The sequence below is a fragment of the Anolis carolinensis genome, unplaced genomic scaffold (assembly GCF_035594765.1).
Source record: "Anolis carolinensis isolate JA03-04 unplaced genomic scaffold, rAnoCar3.1.pri scaffold_7, whole genome shotgun sequence".
Lineage (NCBI taxonomy): Eukaryota > Metazoa > Chordata > Lepidosauria > Squamata > Dactyloidae > Anolis > Anolis carolinensis.
In genome coordinates, this window is record NW_026943818.1 from 10406145 (window position 1) to 10429673 (window position 23529).

The 23529-nt window shown below is 37.8% G+C and overlaps 1 protein-coding gene across 10 annotated transcripts in view; it reads right to left on the minus strand.

The window, feature by feature from the left end:
- gapvd1 (GTPase activating protein and VPS9 domains 1) overlaps nucleotides 1-23529 on the minus strand; it is a 191918-nt gene that overhangs the window by 17959 nt on the left and 150430 nt on the right. For 3 of the 10 annotated variants that reach the window (XM_062959306.1, XM_062959300.1, XM_062959299.1), the window contains exons 3-16: nucleotides 21472-22315; nucleotides 18948-19034; nucleotides 16927-17061; nucleotides 16649-16838; nucleotides 14460-14540; nucleotides 11151-11311; nucleotides 9048-9177; nucleotides 8637-8762; nucleotides 6297-6470; nucleotides 5753-5893; nucleotides 4269-4403; nucleotides 3993-4112; nucleotides 1783-1860; nucleotides 1294-1655 (exon numbers count right to left, since the gene is read on the minus strand). In XM_062959306.1, coding sequence (XP_062815376.1) covers nucleotides 1294-1655; nucleotides 1783-1860; nucleotides 3993-4112; nucleotides 4269-4403; nucleotides 5753-5893; nucleotides 6297-6470; nucleotides 8637-8762; nucleotides 9048-9177; nucleotides 11151-11311; nucleotides 14460-14540; nucleotides 16649-16838; nucleotides 16927-17061; nucleotides 18948-19034; nucleotides 21472-22315 — 2764 coding nt within the window. The remainder of the gene's footprint in view (nucleotides 1-1293; nucleotides 1656-1782; nucleotides 1861-3992; nucleotides 4113-4268; nucleotides 4404-5752; nucleotides 5894-6296; nucleotides 6471-8636; nucleotides 8763-9047; nucleotides 9178-11150; nucleotides 11312-14459; nucleotides 14541-16648; nucleotides 16839-16926; nucleotides 17062-18947; nucleotides 19035-21471; nucleotides 22316-23529) is intronic. The other 7 variants (XM_062959302.1, XM_062959301.1, XM_062959308.1 and 4 more) reach the window with 4 other exon arrangements.

Here is a 23529-nt window from a genome sequence, read left to right on the forward strand (position 1 = left end):
TTATCCAAGCTAAACGGGCCGGCAGAAGCTTGGATAAGTGAATAACTTGGGATAATAAGGAGGGATTAAGGAAAAGCCTATTAAACGTCAAATTAGGTTATGATTTTACAAATTAAGCACCAAAACATCCTGCTATACAACAAATTGGACAGAAAAGGTAGTTCAGTATGCAGTAATGTCTTGATGTAATTACTGTATTTACGAATTTAGCACCAAAATATCATGATATATTGAAAACATCGACTACAAAAATGGCTTGGATTATCCAGAAGCTTGGATAAGCGAGGCTTGGATTAGTGAGACTCTACTGCAGGGGTCCCCAAACTAAGGCCCGGGGGCTGGATGCGGCCCTCCAAGGTCATTTACCTGGCCCCTGCCCTCAGTTTTATAATATATTTTATATCATTTTAAATAATATAATATATTGTATATATATATATAATATTGATAATCATATGTTATACAATATAATACTAATAATACCATATAATAATATTAATTATATGATATATATTACATATAATATTACAGTATAGTTCAATATAGTAATATACAATGCTAATATTGTGCTACGCTAATATAATATATTGTATGTGCATACAGCTGCTCTGAGTCCCCTTCGGGGTAAGAAGGGCGGGATATAAATGTATTAAATAAATGTAGTAAATGAATAAATAAATAATTTTAGACTTAGGCTCACCCAAAGTCTGAAAGGACTTGAAGGCACACAACAACAACAATCCTAATTCACTTGACTATCTCATTGGCCAGAAGCAGGCCCACACTTCCCATTGAAATTTTGATAGATTTATGTTGGTTACAATTGTTTTCATTTTTAAATATTGTACTTTCATTGTTGTTGTTTTGCACTACAAATAAGACATGTGCAGTGTGCATAGGAATTTGCTCGTTTTTTTCCCCAAATGATAATTCGGCCCCTCCACAGTCTGAAGGATTGTGGACTGGCCCTCTGCTTTAAAAGTTTGAGGACCCCTGCTCTACTGTATTAAAATATATTGAATTAATATGCTTAAAACTGTCTGGGCTCCCTAGGATTCCATGCACTTTCAAGATCAAACAGATGAGGGTTGATTCTCCATCTCGGAAGGTTTTGGAATACAAAGTGGATGGCCGTCTGTTGGGAGGGATCAGATTCTCTTCCAGCGACTGGACTGGATGACCCCTGGGTTCTCCTCGCACCCCATTCTTCTCAGTTGGCTTTGCTTCTGTGTCTATTCAACCAGGATGAATTAGGGGCATCAGCCTCTAGATTCTATGAAGACTCATTCTCACCTCGCTTCGGCAGGAATCTTTGCTTGGCGAGGAGGAAGAGGACTGAGGGGCCGCGATCAAGGCCGGGCCGCCAATGCCGACGGGCGCGGGGAAGTCCCTCTCCCCCTCGTTGCCGGCTCTGCGGTTCCAGCCGGGGTCGCTCATGGGCCGGCGGGCCGACGAGACGATGTCCGAGCTGCGGCTCCGCACCAGCCTCTCCGGGTACGAGTAGCGCTGCTTGAAGGCCTCGGTGTCCAGAAGAAGGGCGGTGTGGGAGCCGAAGTTGGGCAGCCGGGCCTCGTTGCCCCCCGGAGCCCCTTCCAGGATGGGCGGGTCCGGCGGCGGGTGCGAGGGCCGCGGGTAGTGCACCTTGGGCCGCACCACTGATGGGAAAAGAGCCACTGCGTTGGCGCCTTGTCGCTATAAAGAGCAGGCATCGAGCATGGAGGGACGAAGTTGGCCCATGCCCGATATAGGGCCACGTAGAACAAAGGATGCGTGTATACCTACCTTCATGAGAAGATAAAGGGTCAAACATGGCCAGCAAGGAGTCCGCCTGGGACGGAGGGGAGGTCAGATGGGCGGCACCTGGAACACAAGAGACGCGAGTCAAGGCAAGTTCATTTTATTACGGTCAGTGACCAGTTCGAGATGAGCCACAAGTCAGAACGTTTATTGTTTATTATTATTATTATTATTATTATTGTATGACAGAGCAAACAAGATAGATATGCTGGATTTTGTATCACAGAATCACAAGTCAGACACTTCCCAAGTGTCTAGGACTGTGTGATGTATTTTTGGATGATGCATGCAGATCCCAGTCGGGTGGCCTTTTGCAGTTGGCAGATCATGATTTTGTCAATGTCTATTGTTTCCAAATGCCGGCTGAAATCTTTTGGCACGGCACCCAGTGTGCCCATCACCACCGGGACCACCTGCACTGGTTTCTGCCAGAGTCTTTGGAGTTCAATCTTGAGGTCCTGATAGCGGCTGAGTTTTTCCTGTTGTTTTTCGTCAATGCGACTGTCCCCTGGGATGGCGACATCAATGATCCAAACCTTTTTCCTTTCCACAACTGTGATGTCTGGTGTGTTGTGTTCCAGAACTTTGTCAGTCTGGATTCGGAAGTCCCACAGTATCTTTGCGTGCTCATTTTCCAAGACTTTTGCAGGTTTGTGATCCCACCAGTTCTTTGCTGCTGGGAGGTGGGACTTGAGGCATAAGTTCCAATGAATCATTTGGGCCACATAGTTGTGCCTCTGTTTGTAGTCTGTCTGTGCGATTTTCTTACAGCAGCTGAGGATATGATCAATGGTTTCGTCAGTTTCCTTGCACAGTCTGCAGTTTGGGTCATCAGCTGATTTTTCAATCTTGGCCTTAATTGCATTTGTCCTGATGGCTTGCTCCTGGGCTGCAAGGATCAGGCCTTCTGTCTCCTTCTTCAGTGTCCCATTATTATTATTATTATTATTAGCATTGAGTCATGGTAGTTAAAGTGGTTTTAAACTGCTTCTATAATGCTGATATATATATAAGTAAAACTTTATTTCTATCCCACCCCAACTCCCCGAGGAGGGGGCCTCAGGGCAGCTCACAACATAAAAGGCAAACATTCAATGCCATAACAATACAACAATAAATTAAACAAATAATAAGTACCACGTGCCAGCAGCAAAGAACTGGTGGGATCAAAAAGCAAAAGTATTGGAAAATGAGCACGCAAAGATACTGTGGGACTTCCGAATCCAGACTGACTGGAGCACAACACACCAGACATCACAGTTGTGGAAAGGAAAAAGGTTTGGATCATTGATGTCGCCATCCCAGGTGACAGTCGCATTGACGAAAAACAACAGGAAAAACTCAGCCGCTATCAGGACCTCAAGATTGAACTTCAAAGACTCTGGCAGAAACCAGTGCAGGTGGTCCCGGTGGTGATGGGCACACTGGGTGCCGTACCAAAAGATCTCAGCCGGCATTTGGAAACAATAGACATTGACAAAATTACCATCTGCCAACTGCAAAAGGCCACCCTACTGGGATCTGCACGCATCATCCGAAAATACATCACACAGTCCTAGACACTTGGGAAGTGTTCGACTTGTGATTTTGTGATACGAAATCCAGCATATCTATCTTGTTTGCTGTGTCATCATAATAATAATAATAATAATAATAATAATAATAATAATAATAATAATAATCCAGCATATCACAGTCATAGAATCATAGAATAGTAAAGTTGGAAGAGACCTCATGGGCCTCTTCCAACATCCAGCATATCTATCTTGTTTGCTGTGTCATAATAAAATAATAAACACGAAATCCAGCATATCTATCTTGTTTGCTGTGTCATAATAAAATAATAATAATAATAATAATAATAATAATAATAATAATAATAATAATAATAATACTTTATACCCCACCACCATCTCCCCATGAGGACTCGGGGCGGCTTACATGGGGCAGAGGCCCGAACAGCATAATTAAACAAAATAAACAACAGCATAAACACAAATCACAGTATAAAAGATAACAACAGTAATACAATATGGAACAAGAATATTATAACAGTTAAAAACCAGTCAACTAAAACAGCGATGCGAGGATAAAAGGTTGAATTAAAATACATAGATGGTAAGGACATAATAAATACAAGACAGATTATTAAGATTATTAAATACAGATGAGTGATACAAAACGAGGCCTCTTACTGTGAGCGTTTTCGTCCATATCGGGGCTGGTGACCGAATCTTTCCCCCCAAAGTCGGAGCTGCACTCGGAGCGGAGGTCTTCGATCTTGTTTGGGATGTCTTCGGAGGTGGCGCTGATCCCTTGGGAAGAGACAAGCGGTCACCAAATCAAACAACGTCGGGAATTTAAGTGCCTTGGGATCCGTTTTATGGAAAATCTATCCTGGAAGCTCCATATAGAATACACCAAAGCAGTGGCTTTGAAATCTATTGGAGCAATCCTCAAACCAGACTCACCCGACACGACGCTGAGGCCCGGGGTGCTGGGCCGGGAGCTCACTTCCCGAACGTCGGTGTCGTCCGAAGTGCTTCCGACGCCGGAGCAGCTCTCCAGTTCCTGAAGCCTCTCCTCCTGCTTCAGGTCCGGAGCTTCTAAGGCCCAGCGGGGAGGCAAGACACAAACCACAAGTCATCCTTTTTCTAACTTAAAATATAGAGTTTTCAAAACTTTCTGCAGAGAAACCCTTCTCTGCAGAAAGACCTGGCTTTGTGAGCAAGCGTTTAATGAAGAAGAACATTTTATTGATTAGCCCTTAGGCCATATCAAAGTACCACGCCAAACAATCAGGCTCGAAAAGACCTGGTTACATTCTATACAAATATTAAATAAAACACTTGTAACCATACAATAAATAAATATAATAAAACTGGGTGTAAGCGTTTAATGAGTGAATTGTGCTGGCTATGACCAGATTAAGGTTTACGTGCAAGGTTTTGCGGGTGAATGGTTTAAGTATTTTATATATAACTAGCTGTGCCTGGCCACGCGTTGCTGTGGCGAAGTCTGGTGGTATGGGAAATAAAGTATCGAGGAATTGGTGGTAGTTAAGGTAAAGGGTAAAAGTTTTCCCCTGACATTAAGTCCATTATAAATGGGTTATATAGCTGTGTGGAAGGGCCTTGAGTCTACACTGCCATATAATCCAGTTCAAACCATATAATAATAATAATAATAATAATAATAATAATAATAATAATAATAATAATAATACTTTATTTATACCCCGCCACCATCTCCCCGTGGGGACTCGGGGCGGCTTACATGGGGCAGAGGCCCAAACAACATAAGGACAAAACATAGGCGACAAATACAAATCACACTATAAAAAGATAAAACAGTAATACAATATATCAATTAAAACAAAAATACAGGATAGAAAATTGCATTTAAAACACATAATACAGATAATCTGTATTTTATAGGCAGTGAGGAAGAGGTCTAAGTGAGGCCTAACTCTGCCTGTCCCCTGGGCTGAGTGGGTTGCTAGAAGACCAAGTGGACGGAGCTTAGCCTTCTAACTGGCAGCAACTGGATAAAAACAATTATTCCTCTCCCTCTAATTAGGACTTGATTTTTCTTTTCTTTTTGTCTTATGAACATAGAGGCATGGATGAGGGGTTGTGCTGCCAAGTTTAGTGTTTCTGGGATGTGTAGTTTTGTTGTTTTGTCCTAGGCCGAAATTTCATTACCCTTTTATATATATAGATTGTTTTTAAATGTATTTATTGTATTATGCTAAACTGTTTAATTGTTTTAATTGCTTATGTTTTATCTTTTGTATTGTATATTGGCATTGAATCTTGCCAGACTGTGAGCCGCCCTGAGGAATGGAAACCCTTTATGGAATATATAGAGAATCAGAAGAAGATGCTCACAATAGGATTTGTGGACTAAAACATCACCATTGTTATTGTGAACACTTTAAGTTGAAGCTGCTCACCTGAATCGCTGGGCAACACTTCGACGCTCCAGGCTTCGCTGGTGGTTTCGGAGATGGTCGAACCCGTGCAAGGGTCAAAGAGCACCGACCCGGAACCCGGGAGACACAGCAAGGTTCCCAGCATGTTCTCCGCCGCAGCACCTAGAAAGAGGAACCAAAAGAACTGTCAAAGGCAAAAAAAAATGTAAACAAGAAAAGATCTCACACTTCTCCATTCATCTATCCATCAGCCTGTCAGAGGAGATGCTTATTGAGGTTGTCAACTCCAAAATTGAGCTTATGGCCTTTTGGAAGAGACAAAAATGACAGACTCAAGAGTTAACTCTGATTGCGGCAAATGTTCTCAGTGACCCCCAAAAAACAAGAAAATTTATCGGAAAGCTCTACTCTCGGTCATTAAACTTTAAGAATAAGTTTTGTTGGGACAAGAAAAGTGTAAAATGAACTTTTTCATGTTAGAATGAAGACAAAATATAAAACCATTTCCTTCTTTCGGATCTCCTTTCTAAAAAGAATCGAATAAAATGTTTTTTATTGCACTGACCTGCGATTTCCTGCAAGCGGTCCTCGTCGATGTTTGGGTCAAAGTCGCTCCCCAGGACGTCGGTGCTCCAGGTCTCGCTCACGGTTTCTGAAATGTCCCGGTCCTCTGTCAAACCCATCATGTCCCGGATCTCGAATTTGCGCAGCTTGTCGTCGAGATTATCCTGGGTGGTGGCTATTGGGGAAAAGGTAGTTTGATGAGACCCTCTTTGCGAGGATTGAATGGAATCTTGGATATATTAACCGCTGGAATTTAAACTATATTTGCGCTAATGCTCTGGAGTTTCATCCCAAATCATTTACTCTAGAGTTTCCGGAGAAAGTGGAATTGAGACCAAAAGCTGCGCAATGCACTATGCGGAGTGATCCAAGATTAATAATAATATAATGTATAATAATAATAACTTTAATATAATAATAATTTTAATCTTATATCCCGACGCCATCTCCCCAAAGGGACTCGGGGCGGCTCACGTGAGGCCGAGCCCAACGATAACATAAGTTAAAACACAATCCATGAATTAAAACAATATGAAAAATATGAAATACCTTTAATGTAATATATAATAATAATAACTTTATTTTTATATCCCCCACCATCTCCCTGAAGGGACTCGGGGCAGCGCACATGGGGTTGAGCCCAACGATAACGCAAGTTAAAACACAATCCATGAATTAAAACAATGTGAACAATATGAAATACCTTTAATATAATATATAATAATAATAGCTTTAATCTTATATCCCGATGCCATCTCCCCAAAGGGACTTGGGGCAGCTCACGTGAGGCCGAGCCCAACAATACCGTAAGTTGAAACACAATGCATGAATTAAAACAATATGAAATACCTTTAATATAATATATAATAATAATATATAATAATAATCCCACCACCATCTCCCCGAAGGGACTCGGGTGGCTCACGTGGGGCTGAGCCCAACGATAACTTAAGTTAAAACACAATCCATGAATTAAAACAATATAAACAATATAAATATACCGTAAGTAAAAGGACATAAAACACAGATTGCAGCCATATTGCAACAACATATTTGATTACCCTATGTAACACAAATTTTGTTCTTAGGTTATAAATGTCATTTCCCAATTGGTTCTATCATAAAATCATGGGAAAAGTTTATTAAACTGCCAAAAAATTGTTTTTCTGAGACATCCTGCAGCACATTTTGCTCTAGTTTGTCAATGAATTTCTCATAGAACCTAGACCAATTTAACATATTTTGTGGCAGCCAAAAAAACAAGTTTTTGGAGTAGAATAACTACGTTCAAAGTAAGGACCACATAATTAACCAGGAATAATACTTATTATATTTAATACTTATTATAATACTTATTATAATTACTTATTATAATAAGTAATAAGTGTAATACTTAACACCTATAATAATACAGGAACGGAAGGTTTTCCAAATGTTGTGATATAGTGTTATTGCATGAGCACCAACCTTATAATAATATTATAATGTAATACAATATAATATTAATAATAACAACAACAACACACTATTATAATTATATATTTATATTATATGTAATATTACTAATAATATTACAATATCGTATTATAATACAATATAGTAATATACAGTAGAGTCTCACTTATCCAAGATAAACGGGCCAGCAGAACATTGCATAAGCGAAAATCTTGGATAATAATAATAATAAGAAGAAGAACTTTATTCTTATACCCCGCCCCATCTCCGCGAAGGGACTCGGGCCGGCTTACATGGGGCCTTGCCCTGACACAACAATATAAAAGCAAAAGCAAATTACTCAACAATAAAACATCAACATCGATAAAAACAATCGTAAATGGTCAACGTACAAAATAAAGTGTTAAAAACATGAGTTGAATTCACGGATCAGGGCCAAAGTGCAAAATATGTCAAAGTCATCAGGAAGGAATAGTTACGCAGCTGACGTAAGGAGGGATTAAGAAAAAAGCCTATTAAAAATAAAATTACATTATGATTTTACAAATTAAGCACCAAAACACCATGTTTTACAAGAAATTGACAGAAAAAGCAGTTCAATACACAGTCATGTTATGTAGTAATTACTGTATTTACAAATTTAGCACCAAAACATTGCAACATTTACTACAAAGACATTGACTACTAAAAGGCAGACTATGTTGGATAATACAGAACCTTGGATAAGTGAAGCTTGGATAAGTGAGACTCTATTATATAATGCTTATATTGTGCTATATGAATAATATAATATATTGTTTGTACATACGGCTTGTAAGCCGCCCTCAGTCCCCTTCGAGGTGAGAAGGGTGGGATATAAATGTCGCTAATAAATAAATAAACAAACCTTGTTCGTGCTCCAGCAGTTGCAGGGCTTCCACCCCGTTGCTCCCCGAAGGGCCGGCTCCCAATTCGGAGACAGACTCCCCTTCCAAATCCAAAGAGGACACAGAATTGGAGCGGTTCGACGGACCTGTTGGGAAGAGATGGTGCCGTTATTTGAGGGTCAAAAACGAGGCCCAATAACAGCAAAAGAAATCAAAGATCAAATAAAAATAAAAGCCCCTCGGCAAAGGTGACAGCACACACGCACGAACAAAAAAGGGTTGCTTCGAACAAATTATCGGCCAATGGAAAGCGCAGATTATATCACAGCTGGGATTAAATGGAAAATAAAAAGGCCAGCTACAATGAACAAAAAGAAGCTCCTTTGTAAACACGGTCGGACAGGCAAGATACTCAAGCGACCCTTCTTCACCTTCAGATATTCCTTCCAGATTATCACTGCAGAGGGAAAAGCGCAAGGTTTTATCAGGTTTACCGTGGAGCTTGGTTTCGTCAACAGGGACGTCTCCTTGCCCGCCCTCAGCAAGCTGCAGGTTTAAAACCTAGAAAAGCGGAGAGAAAAGAAAGAAAGAAAGCAATGCAGTCTGCCGTCCACATTCACCAGGCTTTGGGGCACAAGACACCCCCTCAAAACACTAATAATAATAATAATAATAATAATAATAATAATAATAATAATCATCATCATCATCATAATACATCACAAAGTCCTAAACACTTCGGAAGTGTTCATCTTGTGATTTGTGATATGAAATCCAGCATATTTATCTCATTTGCTGTGTCAATACTATGTCTTTGTGTCAATAATAATAATAATAATAATAATACATCACACAGTCCTAAACACTTGGGAAGTGTTCAACTTGTGATTTTGTGATATGAAATCCAGCATATATATCTTGTTTGCTGTGTCATACAATGTCGTTGTGTCAATAATAATAATAATAATAATAATAATAATAATAATAATAATAATACATCACACAGTCCTAAACACTTGGGAAGTGTTCATCTTGTGATTTTGTGATACGAAATCCAGCATATATATCTTGTTTGCTGTGTCATACTATGTCTTTGTGTCAATAATAATAATAATAATAATAATAATAATAATAATAATAAATCACACAGTCCTAAATACTTGGGAAGTGTTCGTCTTGTGATTTTGTGATACGAAATCCAGCATATAGATCTCGTTTGCTGTGTCATACTATGTCTTTGTGTCAATAATAATAATAATAATAATAATAATAATAATAATAATAATAATAATACATCACACAGTCCTAAACACTTGGGAAGTGTTCAACTTGTGATTTTGTGATATGAAATCCAGCATATATATCTTGTTTGCTGTGTTATACTATGTCTTTGTGTCAATAATAATAATAATAATAATAATAATAATAATAATAATAAATCACACAGTCCTAAATACTTGGGAAGTGTTCGTCTTGTGATTTTGTGATACGAAATCCAGCATATAGATCTCGTTTGCTGTGTCATACTATGTCTTTGTGTCAATAATAATAATAATAATAATAATAATAATAATAAATCACACAGTCCTAAATACTTGGGAAGTGTTCAATTTGTGATTTTGTGATACGAAATCCAGCATATAGATCTCGTTTGCTGTGTCATACTATGTCTTTGTGTCAATAATAATAATAATAATAATAATAATAATAACAATAATACATCACACAGTCCTAAACACTTGGGAAGTGTTCATCTTGTGATTTGTGATATGAAATCCAGCATATATATCTTGTTTGTTGTTTCATACTATGACTTTGTATGAATAATAATAATAATAATACATCACACAGTCATAAACACTTGGGAAGTGTTCAACTTGTGATTTTGATACAAAATCCAGCATATAGATCTCGTTTGCTGTGTCATACTATGTCTTTGTATGAATAATAATAATAATAATAATAATACAGTAGAGTCTCACTTATCCAAGACTCGCTTATCCAAGCTTCTGGATTATCCAAGCCATTTTTGTAGTCAATGTTTTCAATATATCATGATATTTGGGTGCTAAATTCATACAGTAATTACAACATAACATTACTGTGTATTGAACTACTTTTTCTGTCAAATGTGTTGTATAACATGATGTTTTGGTGCTGAATTTGTAAAATCATAACTTAATTTGATATTCGCTTATCCAAGGTTCTGCTGGCCCGTTTAGCTTGGATAAGTGAGACTCTACTGTATTTATTATTAGTATTTAATAATATTTTATTATTTTCAATATTTATTAGTAGAATCATAGAGTTGGAAGAGACCTCATGGGCAACCCAGTCCAACCCCCTGCCAAGAAGCAGGAAAATTACATTCAAAGCTCCCCCGGCAGATGGCCATCCAGCCTCTGCTTAGAAGCCTCCAAAGAACGAGCCTAGTAGTAGTATATTATTATTGAAAACCTCTTCTTATACTTTCCCCCAGCCGTTCACTCGTTAATAATGAAACACTCTCGGACTTCTAACCTATTATCAATTACCTCATTTTCCGACATCATTCCCGGTGTGATTTGGGGTCCGGTCCCAAGCGAAATGACCAAGACTTCCTCCGGCTGGACCTCCTGTATCGTCTCTTGGGACAATCCGTCGTGGTCAAAGTGCTGATCAGCTTGGATATTCGACCGACTCCGACTGCGAGTGGCTGGAAGGCATTTTAAACATATATTATATATCAATTTATGGATAATTCTTAACATTTGGATACTTTTGGAAAGAGGAAGCAAACGCAGACTGCACAAGGAGCACATGCATGGCGAGGAGCCGGGAAAACAACGGAAGCAGTGCTGAACCAGAGCGACAACACATCTTCGGTTGGAAGTCCCTGCCAATATAATAATACATAATACTCATATTATGCTATACTAATAATATAATACAGTATATTGTATACACATATAATATTGATAATAATATTATAATGTAATACAATATAATAATACGCTATTATAATTGTATATTTATATTACATCTATATATATAAGAGGGTAATGAAATTTCAGCCTAGGACAAAACAACAAAACTACACATTCCAGAAACACTAAACTTGGCAGCACAACCCCTCATCCATGCCTCTACATTCATACAACAAAAAGGAAAGAAAAATAAAGTCTTAATTAGAGGGAGAGGAATAATTGTTTTTATCCAATTGCTGCCAGTTAGAAGGCTAAGCTCCGCCCACTTGGTCTCCTAGCAACCCACTCAGCCCAGGGGACAGGCAGAGTTAGGCCTCACTTAGGCCTCTTCCACACTACCTATAAAATACAGATTATCTGATTTTAACTGGTTTATATGGCAGTGTAGACTCAAGGCCCTTCCATACAGCTATATAACCCATTTATAATGGACTTAATGTCAGGGGAAATCCTTTACCCTTTACCTTAACTACCACCAATTCCTCAATACTTTATTTCCTATACCACCATACTTCGCCACAGCAACGCGTGGCCGGGCACAGCTAGTGTAATATAAATATTACATAATATTACCACTATTAATATACTATTAATAGTGGTATAGTACAATATAGTACATGAACTCTGGTTGTCATTGGACTCACAAACCCTTAATATAAGAGTTCTGCTTTCTATGAATACATGTGCGCTTGTAACACATTGATTATATTTTGGTTTAGAGATGTGTATTTTGAAGCATTTAGTATATTTTGAATCTCTATCATCCTTGTTTGTATATTGAATGTTCTATGACTATAGCATATATACCCTGTTTCCCCGAAAATAAGACAGTGTCTTATATTAATTTTTGCTCCCAAAGAGGCACTAGGTCTTATTTTCAGGGGATGTCTTATTTTTCCACAAAGAAGAATTCACATTTATGGTTGAATTGTTTAAAAATGAAAATGTATTATCTACTGTACAGTAGTTGTCATCACAAACCAGCATAACCAAACTGTGAATCCTTTCAAGAATTTCTGTATTATATTATATTGCGATACTGTTTTTAAATTACGGTTTTAAATTTCTGTTTGTATGTAAATTTATGTTGTTGCTGAGCTTGTCCCTGTGTAAGCTGCCCTGAGTCCCTTCTGGGAGATGGAGGTGGGATACAAGAAAAGTTATTATTATATTACAGTAGAGTCTCACTTATCCAACACTCGCTTATCCAACATTCTGGATTATCCAACGCATTTTTGGAGTCAATGTTTTCAATATATCGTGATATTTTAGTGCTAAATTCATAAATACAGTAATTACTACATAGCATTACTATGTATTGAACTACTTTTTCTGCCAAATTTGTTGTCTAACATGATGTTTTGGTGCTTCATTTGTAAAATCATACCTAATTTGATGGTTAATAGGCTTTTCCTTATTATCCAACGTATTCACTTATCCAACATTCTGCCGGCCCGTTTATGTTGGATAAGTGAGACTCTACTGTGTTACTATTTCTTGTTACTACTTTTATTTCCATGTACAACAATCTGTGGTATGTACATTTACCGATCCTGCATGCTTCCAAACAAAAACCTTACTAGGTCTTACTTTCGGGGGAGGCCTTATATTTAGCAATTCAGCAAAACCTCTACTAGGTCTTATTTTCAGGGAAACAGGGTGGAAAATACTGTCTTATAGTTTATATTATTAGATTACATTCCTGGGTATAGAGGCCTCTTGCCTTTGCATTTCTTTGTATTGAAGTGACCCTCTGTCATGTGGTTTGGAAAGAAAGGGAGTGAAGTGGATTGGCTGATGCTAAGTATAGTAATGGATGGAAAGAAAGAAAAATATGGGAATGAAGGAAAGGGAGAAAGAAGGGAGGGGGGTAGAGAGGAGGAGAGCGCAGGAAATACCATAGGTGCGATTTCACAGACACCACGATGAAGAAAAAGCACATCCGCTAGTACAGGGGTCCTCAAACTTTTTAAGCCGAGGGCCGGTCCACAATCCTTCAGACTGTTGAGGGGCCGGATTATCATTTGAAAAAAATACAAACAAATTCTGATGCACACTGCATATGTCTTATTTGTAGTGCAAAAACAACAACAACAAGAAGAACAATGAAAGAACAATACAATATTTAAAAATAAAAACAATTTTAAGCAACATACATTTATTGGGATTTCAATGGGAAGTATGGTCCTGCTTCTGGCCAATGAGATAGTCAAGTTAATTAGGGTTGTTGTTGTTGTTGTTGTTGTTGTGTGCCTTCAAGTCATTTCAGACTTTGAGTGAGCCTAAGTCTAAAATTTATTTATTATTTATTTACTGCATTTATTTACTACATTTGTATCACACCCTTCTCACCCCAAAGGGGACTCAGACTGGCTTACAAATTATATGTACATACAATATATTATATTATTAGCATAGCACAATATTAGCATCATATATTACTATATTGAACTATACCACTATACTGTAATATTATTAGTAATATTTTATGTAATATAGAATATATAATTAATATTATTATATGGTATTATTATTAATGTTATATTGTATTACATTATAATATTATTATCAATATTATATGTATATACAATATATTATATTATAAAACTGAGGGCGGGGGCCAGGTAAATGACCTCGGAGGGCCGCATCCGGCCCCCGGGCCTTAGTTTGGGGACCCCTGCGCTAGTACTCCAACCAACATCTAATTGCATGTGCCTAAGCCTTATTGTTCTTTGGAGCCTTCCAAGTCGAACTCTTGACTATTTATGACTCTCCCGAACAAAACAAGAGGCAGCCGGCCACAGGGGCATGCAGGCAAAGCGTGGCTGCACAGCGACACTAACAGCGCGGGGGGAGGCGAGGGTTTCTGCTACCCACCAAATGGGGTTACTAGGTTTATATGAGCGGTCAGGTTGTTGGCGGAGGTTTCCCAGGCTGTGATGGCTGCCAACTGTTGTCCTGAGTTGACAGCGTTAAAGAGAAACAGAAGTCAGGCCGTTGGATGAGAAAAAACACCGCCCAGTTGTAAAATATATAATACACACACACACATGAAAATATACAGAGGCAAAGAGAGACATAAGCCAGGTGGAACGGTTTGATACTGAAAATATCTCGCTTCAAAAGGACACAGTGAGTCTGCTACAGTGCAGAACATCCAAAGATGGAGTTTTTGTGCCTGCACAGACTTTATGTGGAACTTTCTAAAGCCAAGTCGCTGGACGGTTACCAAAATATAACATTCGTCTTTTAGTCTTACATTAAACATGCAGGGTTTGTTTTCATTCTGGCAGATCCCTTTGCAGTTGAAATACGTTTTAATATGTATACAATATAGAAATATATCTGTTTACAGAATTCTTTATAATGTTTATGTGTTTTAATTATGCTGTAACTCGCCTGTAACAAGGAAAGGAGGGTAAGAAAGAAAATGATCATGATCATTATTATTATTTTCTATGACAGGGCTTTAATTACTTTCTCGCGATCTAGACTGGGAAATGGGGAGGACATACATTATTTGACTTTACTGATATAGTCCTTGTTTTTGTAAAATAAATATAACAATACAACTGAATATGTTTAATGGATTTTAACTGTGATTTTTAAATGCTGTTTATATTTAATTGTGTTTCAATATACAAATATGTAAACATTGAAGGTCATATTGCCACTGACATGACTGCATGGAGCGTTGTTACTTTCCCATCGGAGCGGTACCTATTGATCTACTCACATTTGCATGTTTTCCAATTGCTAGGTTGGCAGAAGCTGGGGCTAACAGTGGGAGCTCACTTCGCTCCCTGGATTCGAACTGCTGACCTTTCAGTCAGCAAGTTCAGCAGCTCAGTGATTTAACTCGCTATGCCATTGGGGGCTCCATATTTATTTATACCCCGCTTTATCTTTCCCGAAGGACTCAAAGTGTAAAAGATAAAGCGGGGTATAAATAAATATGGAGCCCCCAATGGCATAGCGGGTTAAATCACTGAGCTGCTGAACTTGCTGACTGAAAGGTCAGCAGTTCGAATCCGGGGAGTGAAGTGAGCTCCCACTGTTAGCCCCAGCTTCTGCCAACCTAGCAATTGGAAAACATGCAAATGTGAGTAGATCAATAGGTACTGCTTCGATGGGAAAGTAACAACGCTCCATGCAGTCATGTCAGTGGCAATATGACCTTGGAGGTGTCTAAGGACAACGCTGGCTTTTTGGCTTAGAAGTGGAGATGAGCACCAACCCCCAGAGTCGGACACGACTAGACTTAATGTTGGGGAAAAACCTTTACCTTTTAATAATATAAAAATTGTATATTATATAGTACATGCAATATTACTAACAATATTTCAGTATAGTGATATAGTAGAATCTAGTAATATATAATACTAATATTATGCTACGCTAATAATATACTTTATATATACAAATAATATTATTAGTATTAATTAGACATAATGTCAAGGGGAAAACCTTTACTTTTACCTTACAAATAATAATAATAATAATAATGTGTTGTCGAAGGCTTTCATGGCCGGGATCACAGGGTTGTTGTATGTCTTTCGGGCTGTGTGGCCATGTTCCAGAAGCATTCTCTCCTGACGTTTCGCCCACATCTATGGCAGGCATCCTCAGAGGTTGTGAGGATGCCTGCCATAGATGTGGGCGAAACGTCAGGAGAGAATGCTTCTGGAACATGGCCACACAGCCCGAAAGACATACAACAACCCAATAATAATAATAATAATAATAATAATAATAATAATAATAATAATAATAATAATAAATGGGACTTTTCAAACCCGCCTGCAATCCCAAACTGGGAAGAAAGCCGGAGATATATTATTTGTCCTTTGTGTAATTGAGAATTCATCAGGTTTGGGAAGAAGGCAAGAGATACACAATATTTCACTTTACGGATATATCTCTTGCAATGGAATGTTAGTTACTTGGCCTTGAATCCCAAACTTTGAAGAATGCAGGAGATTCCGTAACATTTGACCATTATGTTTTTTGGAAAACCCCGAAGAGTAGAGACCAGTGCCCATAAACAAAGGTCAGTGCACCCTCACCTATAGGCAAGCGGTTCTTTTTGTTGGCCGGGGTGGTTGCGGGAGAGAGCTGCGGGGTGTTGTATGGCGTCATTTCGAGGCTGCTGCTCTTGCCCGGTTTGTTCTGGGGCAGGTTCAGAAGAAGGCTCTCCAGGGCCATGCGGTCCTCTTTCAGCTGGTCGCCGGACATGACGTTCCGCATGAAGGTGACCTAAGAAGAGGGATGTCGTTTTTGAAAAACAACTACGCGATAATAGCCATCTTCCTGATGCGAATGACAGAGAGCCTGGGAGTCTTACGAGAGTCGTGAGTTGTCCGTAGGTCATGTAAACCACGGTTCTGCTCAGCCCTTCTAGAAGGTTCACCGATGACATGGGAGGGGTCTCCACGGCACGCCCACCGATGACGACATCCAAGAAAGCGGCCACACAGCCCTGCAAAATGGAATCAAGGGAGCCATTTCAATAGCCGACATAGTGAGTTGCAGCCACTCAAATAGTGGAAATTGACATTTTAATAAAATATCTATAGACAAAAGACCCTTCAATATTCAAAAAAGATTGGGAACCCTTCTCCTGGAAGAGAAAATTCCAACATGGGGATTTCATGTTTAGAATATTAATCTGTCATATTACATTGCACGCAGTGAATTAGATAATATGAATATATCAAAAAAATTATATATATATGAAAGAATATATATTCTTTTTATATTTTATATATACAGTAGAGTCTCAGTTATCCAAGCCTCACTTATCCAAGTTTCTGGATTATCCAAGCCATTTTTGTAGTCAATGTTTTCAATATATCATGATATTTTGGTGCTAAATTTGTAAATACAGTAATTACAACATAACATTACAGCATATTGAACTGCTTTTTCTGTCAAATTTGTTGTAAAACATGATGTTTTGGTGCTTAATTTGTAAAATCATAACCTAATTTGATGTTTGATAGGCTTTTCCTTAATCCCTCCTTATTATCCAAGATATTCGCTTATCCAAGCTTCTGCCGGCCCGTTTAGCTTGGATAAGTGAGACTCTACTGTACTACAACTTATGATATGGTACAATATCCTATATAATGCTAATAGTATAATATACTGGTAGTGTATTTTATATATATTGTGGTATAATAACATAGTAAAATATAATAATATATTATAGTTGAATATTAAAATTCGGGGAGTAGGGTGAGCTCCCGCTGTTAGCTCCAGCTCCTGCCAACCTAGCAGTTCGAAAACATGCCAATGTGAGTAGATCAATAGGTCCCACTCAGGCAGGAAGGTAACGGCGCTCCATGCAGTCATGCCTATGGCCACATGACCTTGGAAGTGTCTACGGACAACGCCGGCTCTTCGGATTAGAAATGGAGATAAGCACCAACCCATAGAGTCGGACATGACTGGACTTAATGCCAGGGGAAAACCTTTACCTTTTAATAATACATAATAATATAATAATAATTGTATATTGTATATTACATGCAATATTACTAATAATATTGCAGTATAGTGGTATAGTACAATCTAGTGATATATAATACTAATATTGTGCTATGCTAATAATATTTATATATATAACATTATTAGTATTATATTGTACTACATTATAATGCTGTCAATTTTAATATTAAATACAATAATGTATAAGAATAATGTAATATAGTAATACTATTATACTAAACATTACTACTGATAATATATACTGTTTTATTGTTGTATATTTTAAGTTGTAATGTTTCTATTGTGAGCCTCTCTGGGTCTCCGTATGTAGAGATAAAGCAGGATATAAATACAGTAGAGTCTCACTTATCCAAGCTTCACTTATCCAATGTTCTGTATTATCCAACACAGTCTGCCTTCTAGTAGTCAATGTTTTTGTAGTAAATGTTGCAATGTTTTGGTGCTAAATTTGTAAATACTGTAATTCCTACATAACATTACTGTGTATTGAACTGCTTTTTCTGTCAATTTCTTGTAAAACATGATGTTTTGGTGCTTAATTTGTAAAATCGTAATGTAATTTTATGTTTAATAGGCTTTTTCCTTAATCCCTCCTTATTATCCAAGATTTTCGCTTATCCAAGGTTCTGCCGGCCCATTTATGTTGGATAAGTGAGACTCTACTGTACATAAATAAATAAAATAAATAAAAGGATATGTAAAAATTTGACAGTACATGAGGCCGACTATGCACAATTACATATAATATGTATACAACTCTTCCTAATCACAGCAAGCGTATTTCTATGAGTATTATATCAAGAAGAAAACATGAAGCATATATAAAGAGTCACTTGCTACAATCTTGGCTCTTACTTTGTCAAATTTACCCAGGTGGCTCTTGGTGCGGGGGTCTCCTTCTTCTGAAGTGGTCATGGCCAGTTGCTGCAGAAGTCTCCCAACCTACAATGGGAAAACAGAGAAATAATGTGACACTAACGCACACACAGAGACATTAATTTATATACTGTATATACTCAAGTATAAGCCAAGTTTTTCAGCCCTTTTTTAGGACTTAAAAAGCCACCCTCGGCTTATACTTGAGTGAGGATCCTGGTCGCCTTATACTCGAGTATATATGGTACATTTATTATTGCTCTCTACTATTATTGTTACTATTACATTTATTTTATTCTATTTTTATTATTATTAATACATTTATTATTTCACTCTTATAATTGTTATTACATTTAATATTTTATTATATTATTATTAAAAGGATACATAAGGGCACTTACTGTATATACTCGAGTATAAGCCTAGTTTTTCAGCCCTTTTTTTAAGACTGAAAAAGCCCCCCTCCGCTTATACTCGGGTGAGGGTCCTGGTTGGCTTATATTTGGGTCAGCTTATACTCGAGAATATAGGGTACATTTATTATTTTTCTCTATTATTGTTGCTACTACTACATTTATTTTACTCTATTATTATTATTATTATTGCATTTATTATTTTACTCTATTTATTACTTGTATTATTTTCCTGTATTTATTATTATTATTATTATTATTACATGTATTATTTTACTCTATTATTATTAAAACGATACATAAGGGCATTTACACTGAAGAAGATGAGAATAATGATTGGATCAGAGTTAGACAATCTTATCTTAAATTTGAGCTTGATGTAAATATTCAAAAACATTTAACCTACTGATGCCTCAGTTAATGTAATTTTATTGGTATCTATTTTTATTTCTGAAATTTACCACCCTTGGCTTATACTGGAGTCAATGTTTTCCCAGTTTTTTTTTTTTGTGGTAAAATTAGGTGCCTCGGCTTATATTCGGGTAGGCTTATACTTGAGTGTATATGGTATATTTATATTGTTTAAATTCATGGATTGTGTTTTAACTTATGCTATCGTTGGGCTCGGCCTCATGTAAGCCGCCCCGAGTCCCTTCGGGGAGATGGTCATGAGATATAAGAAAAAAGTTATTATTTTTATATATTACAGTAGAGTCTCACTTATCCAACATAAATAGGCCAGCAGAACTTTGGATAAGCGGATATGTTGGATAATAAGGAGGGATTAAGGAAAAGCCTATTAAACATCAAATTAGGTTATGATTCTACAAATTAAGCACCAAAACATCATGTTATACAATAAATTTGACAGAAAAAGTAGTTCAATACGAAATAATGCTATGTAGTAATTATTTTATTTACGAATTTAGCACCAAAATATCACGATTTATTGAAAACATTGACTACAAAAATGCGTTGGATAATTCAGAACGTTGGATAAGCGAGTGTTGGATAAGTGAGACTCTACTGTATATTAAAGGTTTTTGATATTGTTCATATTGTTTCAATTCATGGATTGTGCTTCGGGAAGATGGCGTCGGGATATAAGATTAAAGTTATTATTATTATATTATATTAAAGTTATTATTATATATTATATTATTATTAATCTTGGATCACTCCGCATAGTGCATTGCGCAGCTTCTGGTCTCAATTCCACTTTCTACGGAGACTCAGGGCAGAGTAAATGATTATATACTCGACTATATACGGTACATTGAAGCATATCTATTTTTTAATAGAATATCTAATTTTATTTCTGAAATTTACTGCTCTCGGCTTATATTTGAGTCAATGTTTTCCCAGCTTTCTTGTGGTAAAATTAGGTGCCTCGGCTTATATCCGGGTCGGCTTACACTCGAGTATATACTGATATATATATATATATATATATATATATATATATATACACACACACACACACACACACACACACACACACACACACAGTAGAGTCTCACTTATCCAACATAAACGGGCCAGCAGAATGTTGGATAAGCGAATATGTTGGATAATAAGAAGGCATTAAGGAAAAGCCTATTAAACATCAAATTAGGTTATGATTTTACAAATTAAGCATCAAAACATGTTATAGAACAAATTTGACAGAAAAAGTAGTTCAATACGCAGTAATGTTATGTTGTAATTACTGTATTTACAAATTTAGCACCAAAATATCACGATGTATTGAAAACATTGACTACAAAAATGCGTTGGATAATCCAGAATGTTGGATAAGCGAGTCTTGGATAAGTGAGACTCTACTGTATACATATACTGATAATACAATTTAATAATATTAATTATATATTATATATTAAATGTAATGTTACTAATAATATTGCAGTATAGTGGTATAGTACAATATAATAATTTAATGCTAGTATATTATAATAATTTAATTATTGTATGTGAATGTAATTTGTAAGCCGCTCTGAGTCCCCTTCAGGGTGAGAAGGACGGCATATAAATGTAGTAAATAAATAAATAAGTATATATATACGGTATATATTTTTAAGTGATCATCACACCTGCATCAGATTAAACCGTGCCACTTCATTGATGGGAGCATCCGAAATAATCCCATACTGCTCGGGATTGACAACCGCCGGGCAAATGAAGCAGGCCAGGAGGAGGTCCGTGCACATGGCCCTCACTTCCCCGACGTCCAGCCTGTCGACGCAGGAGAGGGTCTTGTACATCTGGGAGACGATCCAGCGCAGGCTGTGGGGGAAGCAGTAGGTGTTCTGCTTGAGGTAGCCGATGAACTTGTTGACCAGGGCCACCAGCTTGGCCTCGTTGGCCTCCACCATCTCCTGGACCTTCTGCCGGAACCGCTCGGTGCCCTTCTCCCCAAAGAGCTTCTCCTGCTGGGCCGGGGAGAAGCGCTCGATCAGCTTGTGGGGGTCGGTCTCCAGGTGGTCTTCGTCCTCCACCAGCAGCTGCATGATGGGCTCGTGCAGCGTGGCCGTGAGGAAGAGCTTGGCGGAGAAGAGCCCTTCCGAGAAGAGCTTGAAGAGGATGCTGAAGGCGCAGGTGCCTCTCCGCAGCAGCCGCCGGGGGTTGTCGCTCTCCTTGAGCTCGAACTCGATCAAGTAGCGCAAGACCTGGAGGAGGTAGCTTTCGTCTTCCGGCATGATGCAGTTGCCATAGATGGAGGTGAAAACTGTATGAATGACGCTCTGGGTGTTCTCTTGGTTGAGCTTCTCGCCGGCCACCAGGCAGGAGGCAATGAGGCGCGGGTTCTCGCGCAGGCGGTTGAGGAACTCCCCGTAGGCTGTCTCCTGGAAGCCCAGCTGCTTGTAGCCATCCACAAACTGCGTGTCTTCCAAGACTTTCGCATGCTGGCAACATTCGGCCGGGGAGGCTTCAGCACTGAAGGAAAACAAAATAAACGGAGCCTTTAATCACACCTGAAATGTGGCATTCGCAAAGTTTGTTCACATGACAACCCCAAAGAAAGGCATGTTAATTACCTTCCCAAAATTAAGGTACACATTAGATTTGCATAATATTATGTCAAGCCATTATGAGTCCCCTTTATTATTGGGACCCTTTAAAGCAGCATAAATAATAATAATAATAATAATTTTTTATTATTATTATTATTATTATTATTATTATTATTATTATTATTATTATTAACTGCATTTCTATACCGCTTTTCTCACCCCTGGGGATGGACGGACTCAAAGCGGTTTACAATATAATAAATGGCTAGATTCAATGCCTTACATATACAGTAGAGTCTCACTTATCCAACATAAATGGGCCAGCAAAATGTTGGCTAAGCGAATATGTTGGATAATAAGGAGGGATTAAGGAAAAGCTTATTAAACATCAAATTAGGTTATGATTTTACAAATTAAGCACCAAAACATCATGTTATACAACACATTTGACAGAAAAAGTAGTTCAATTCATGGTAATGCTATGTAGTAATTATTGTATTTACAAATTCAGTACCAAAATATCATGATGTATTGAAAACATTGCCTACAAAAATTTGTTGGATAATCCAGAATGTTGGGTAAGCGAGTGTTGGATAAGTGAGACTCTACTGTATATATAAAAATATATCACATATCTAAATCAAAAACATACAACTATAGATTAAAACCATTAAAACTATAAAAACACCAAACATAGACATATCCATGAAGCATGTTATTACAGCAATTAACTAGATCCCTTCTCTTCCCCTACCACCATTCCCCATATTATAATAATATGGTTAATCTTAGTTTATAATAATAGTTTATTTAATGTGTTTCATGGACAGAATTACTAAGTTGCTGGGAGTTTTCCAGGCTGTATGGCCATGTTCCAGAAGCATCCTCTCCTGACTTTTGGCCCATATCTACAGCAGGCATCCTCAGAGGTTGTGAGGTATATTCCTCACAACCTCTGAGGATGCCTGCCGTAGATATGGGCGAAACGTCAGGAGTGAATGCTTCTGGAACATGGCCAGACAGCCCGGAAAACACACAACAACCCAACAACAACTTGGGAAGTGTCCAACGTGTGATCCAATACAACAGCCAGCAGAGTGTCTGCTGTGGACTCATCTTGTTGTGTTTCAAATAATA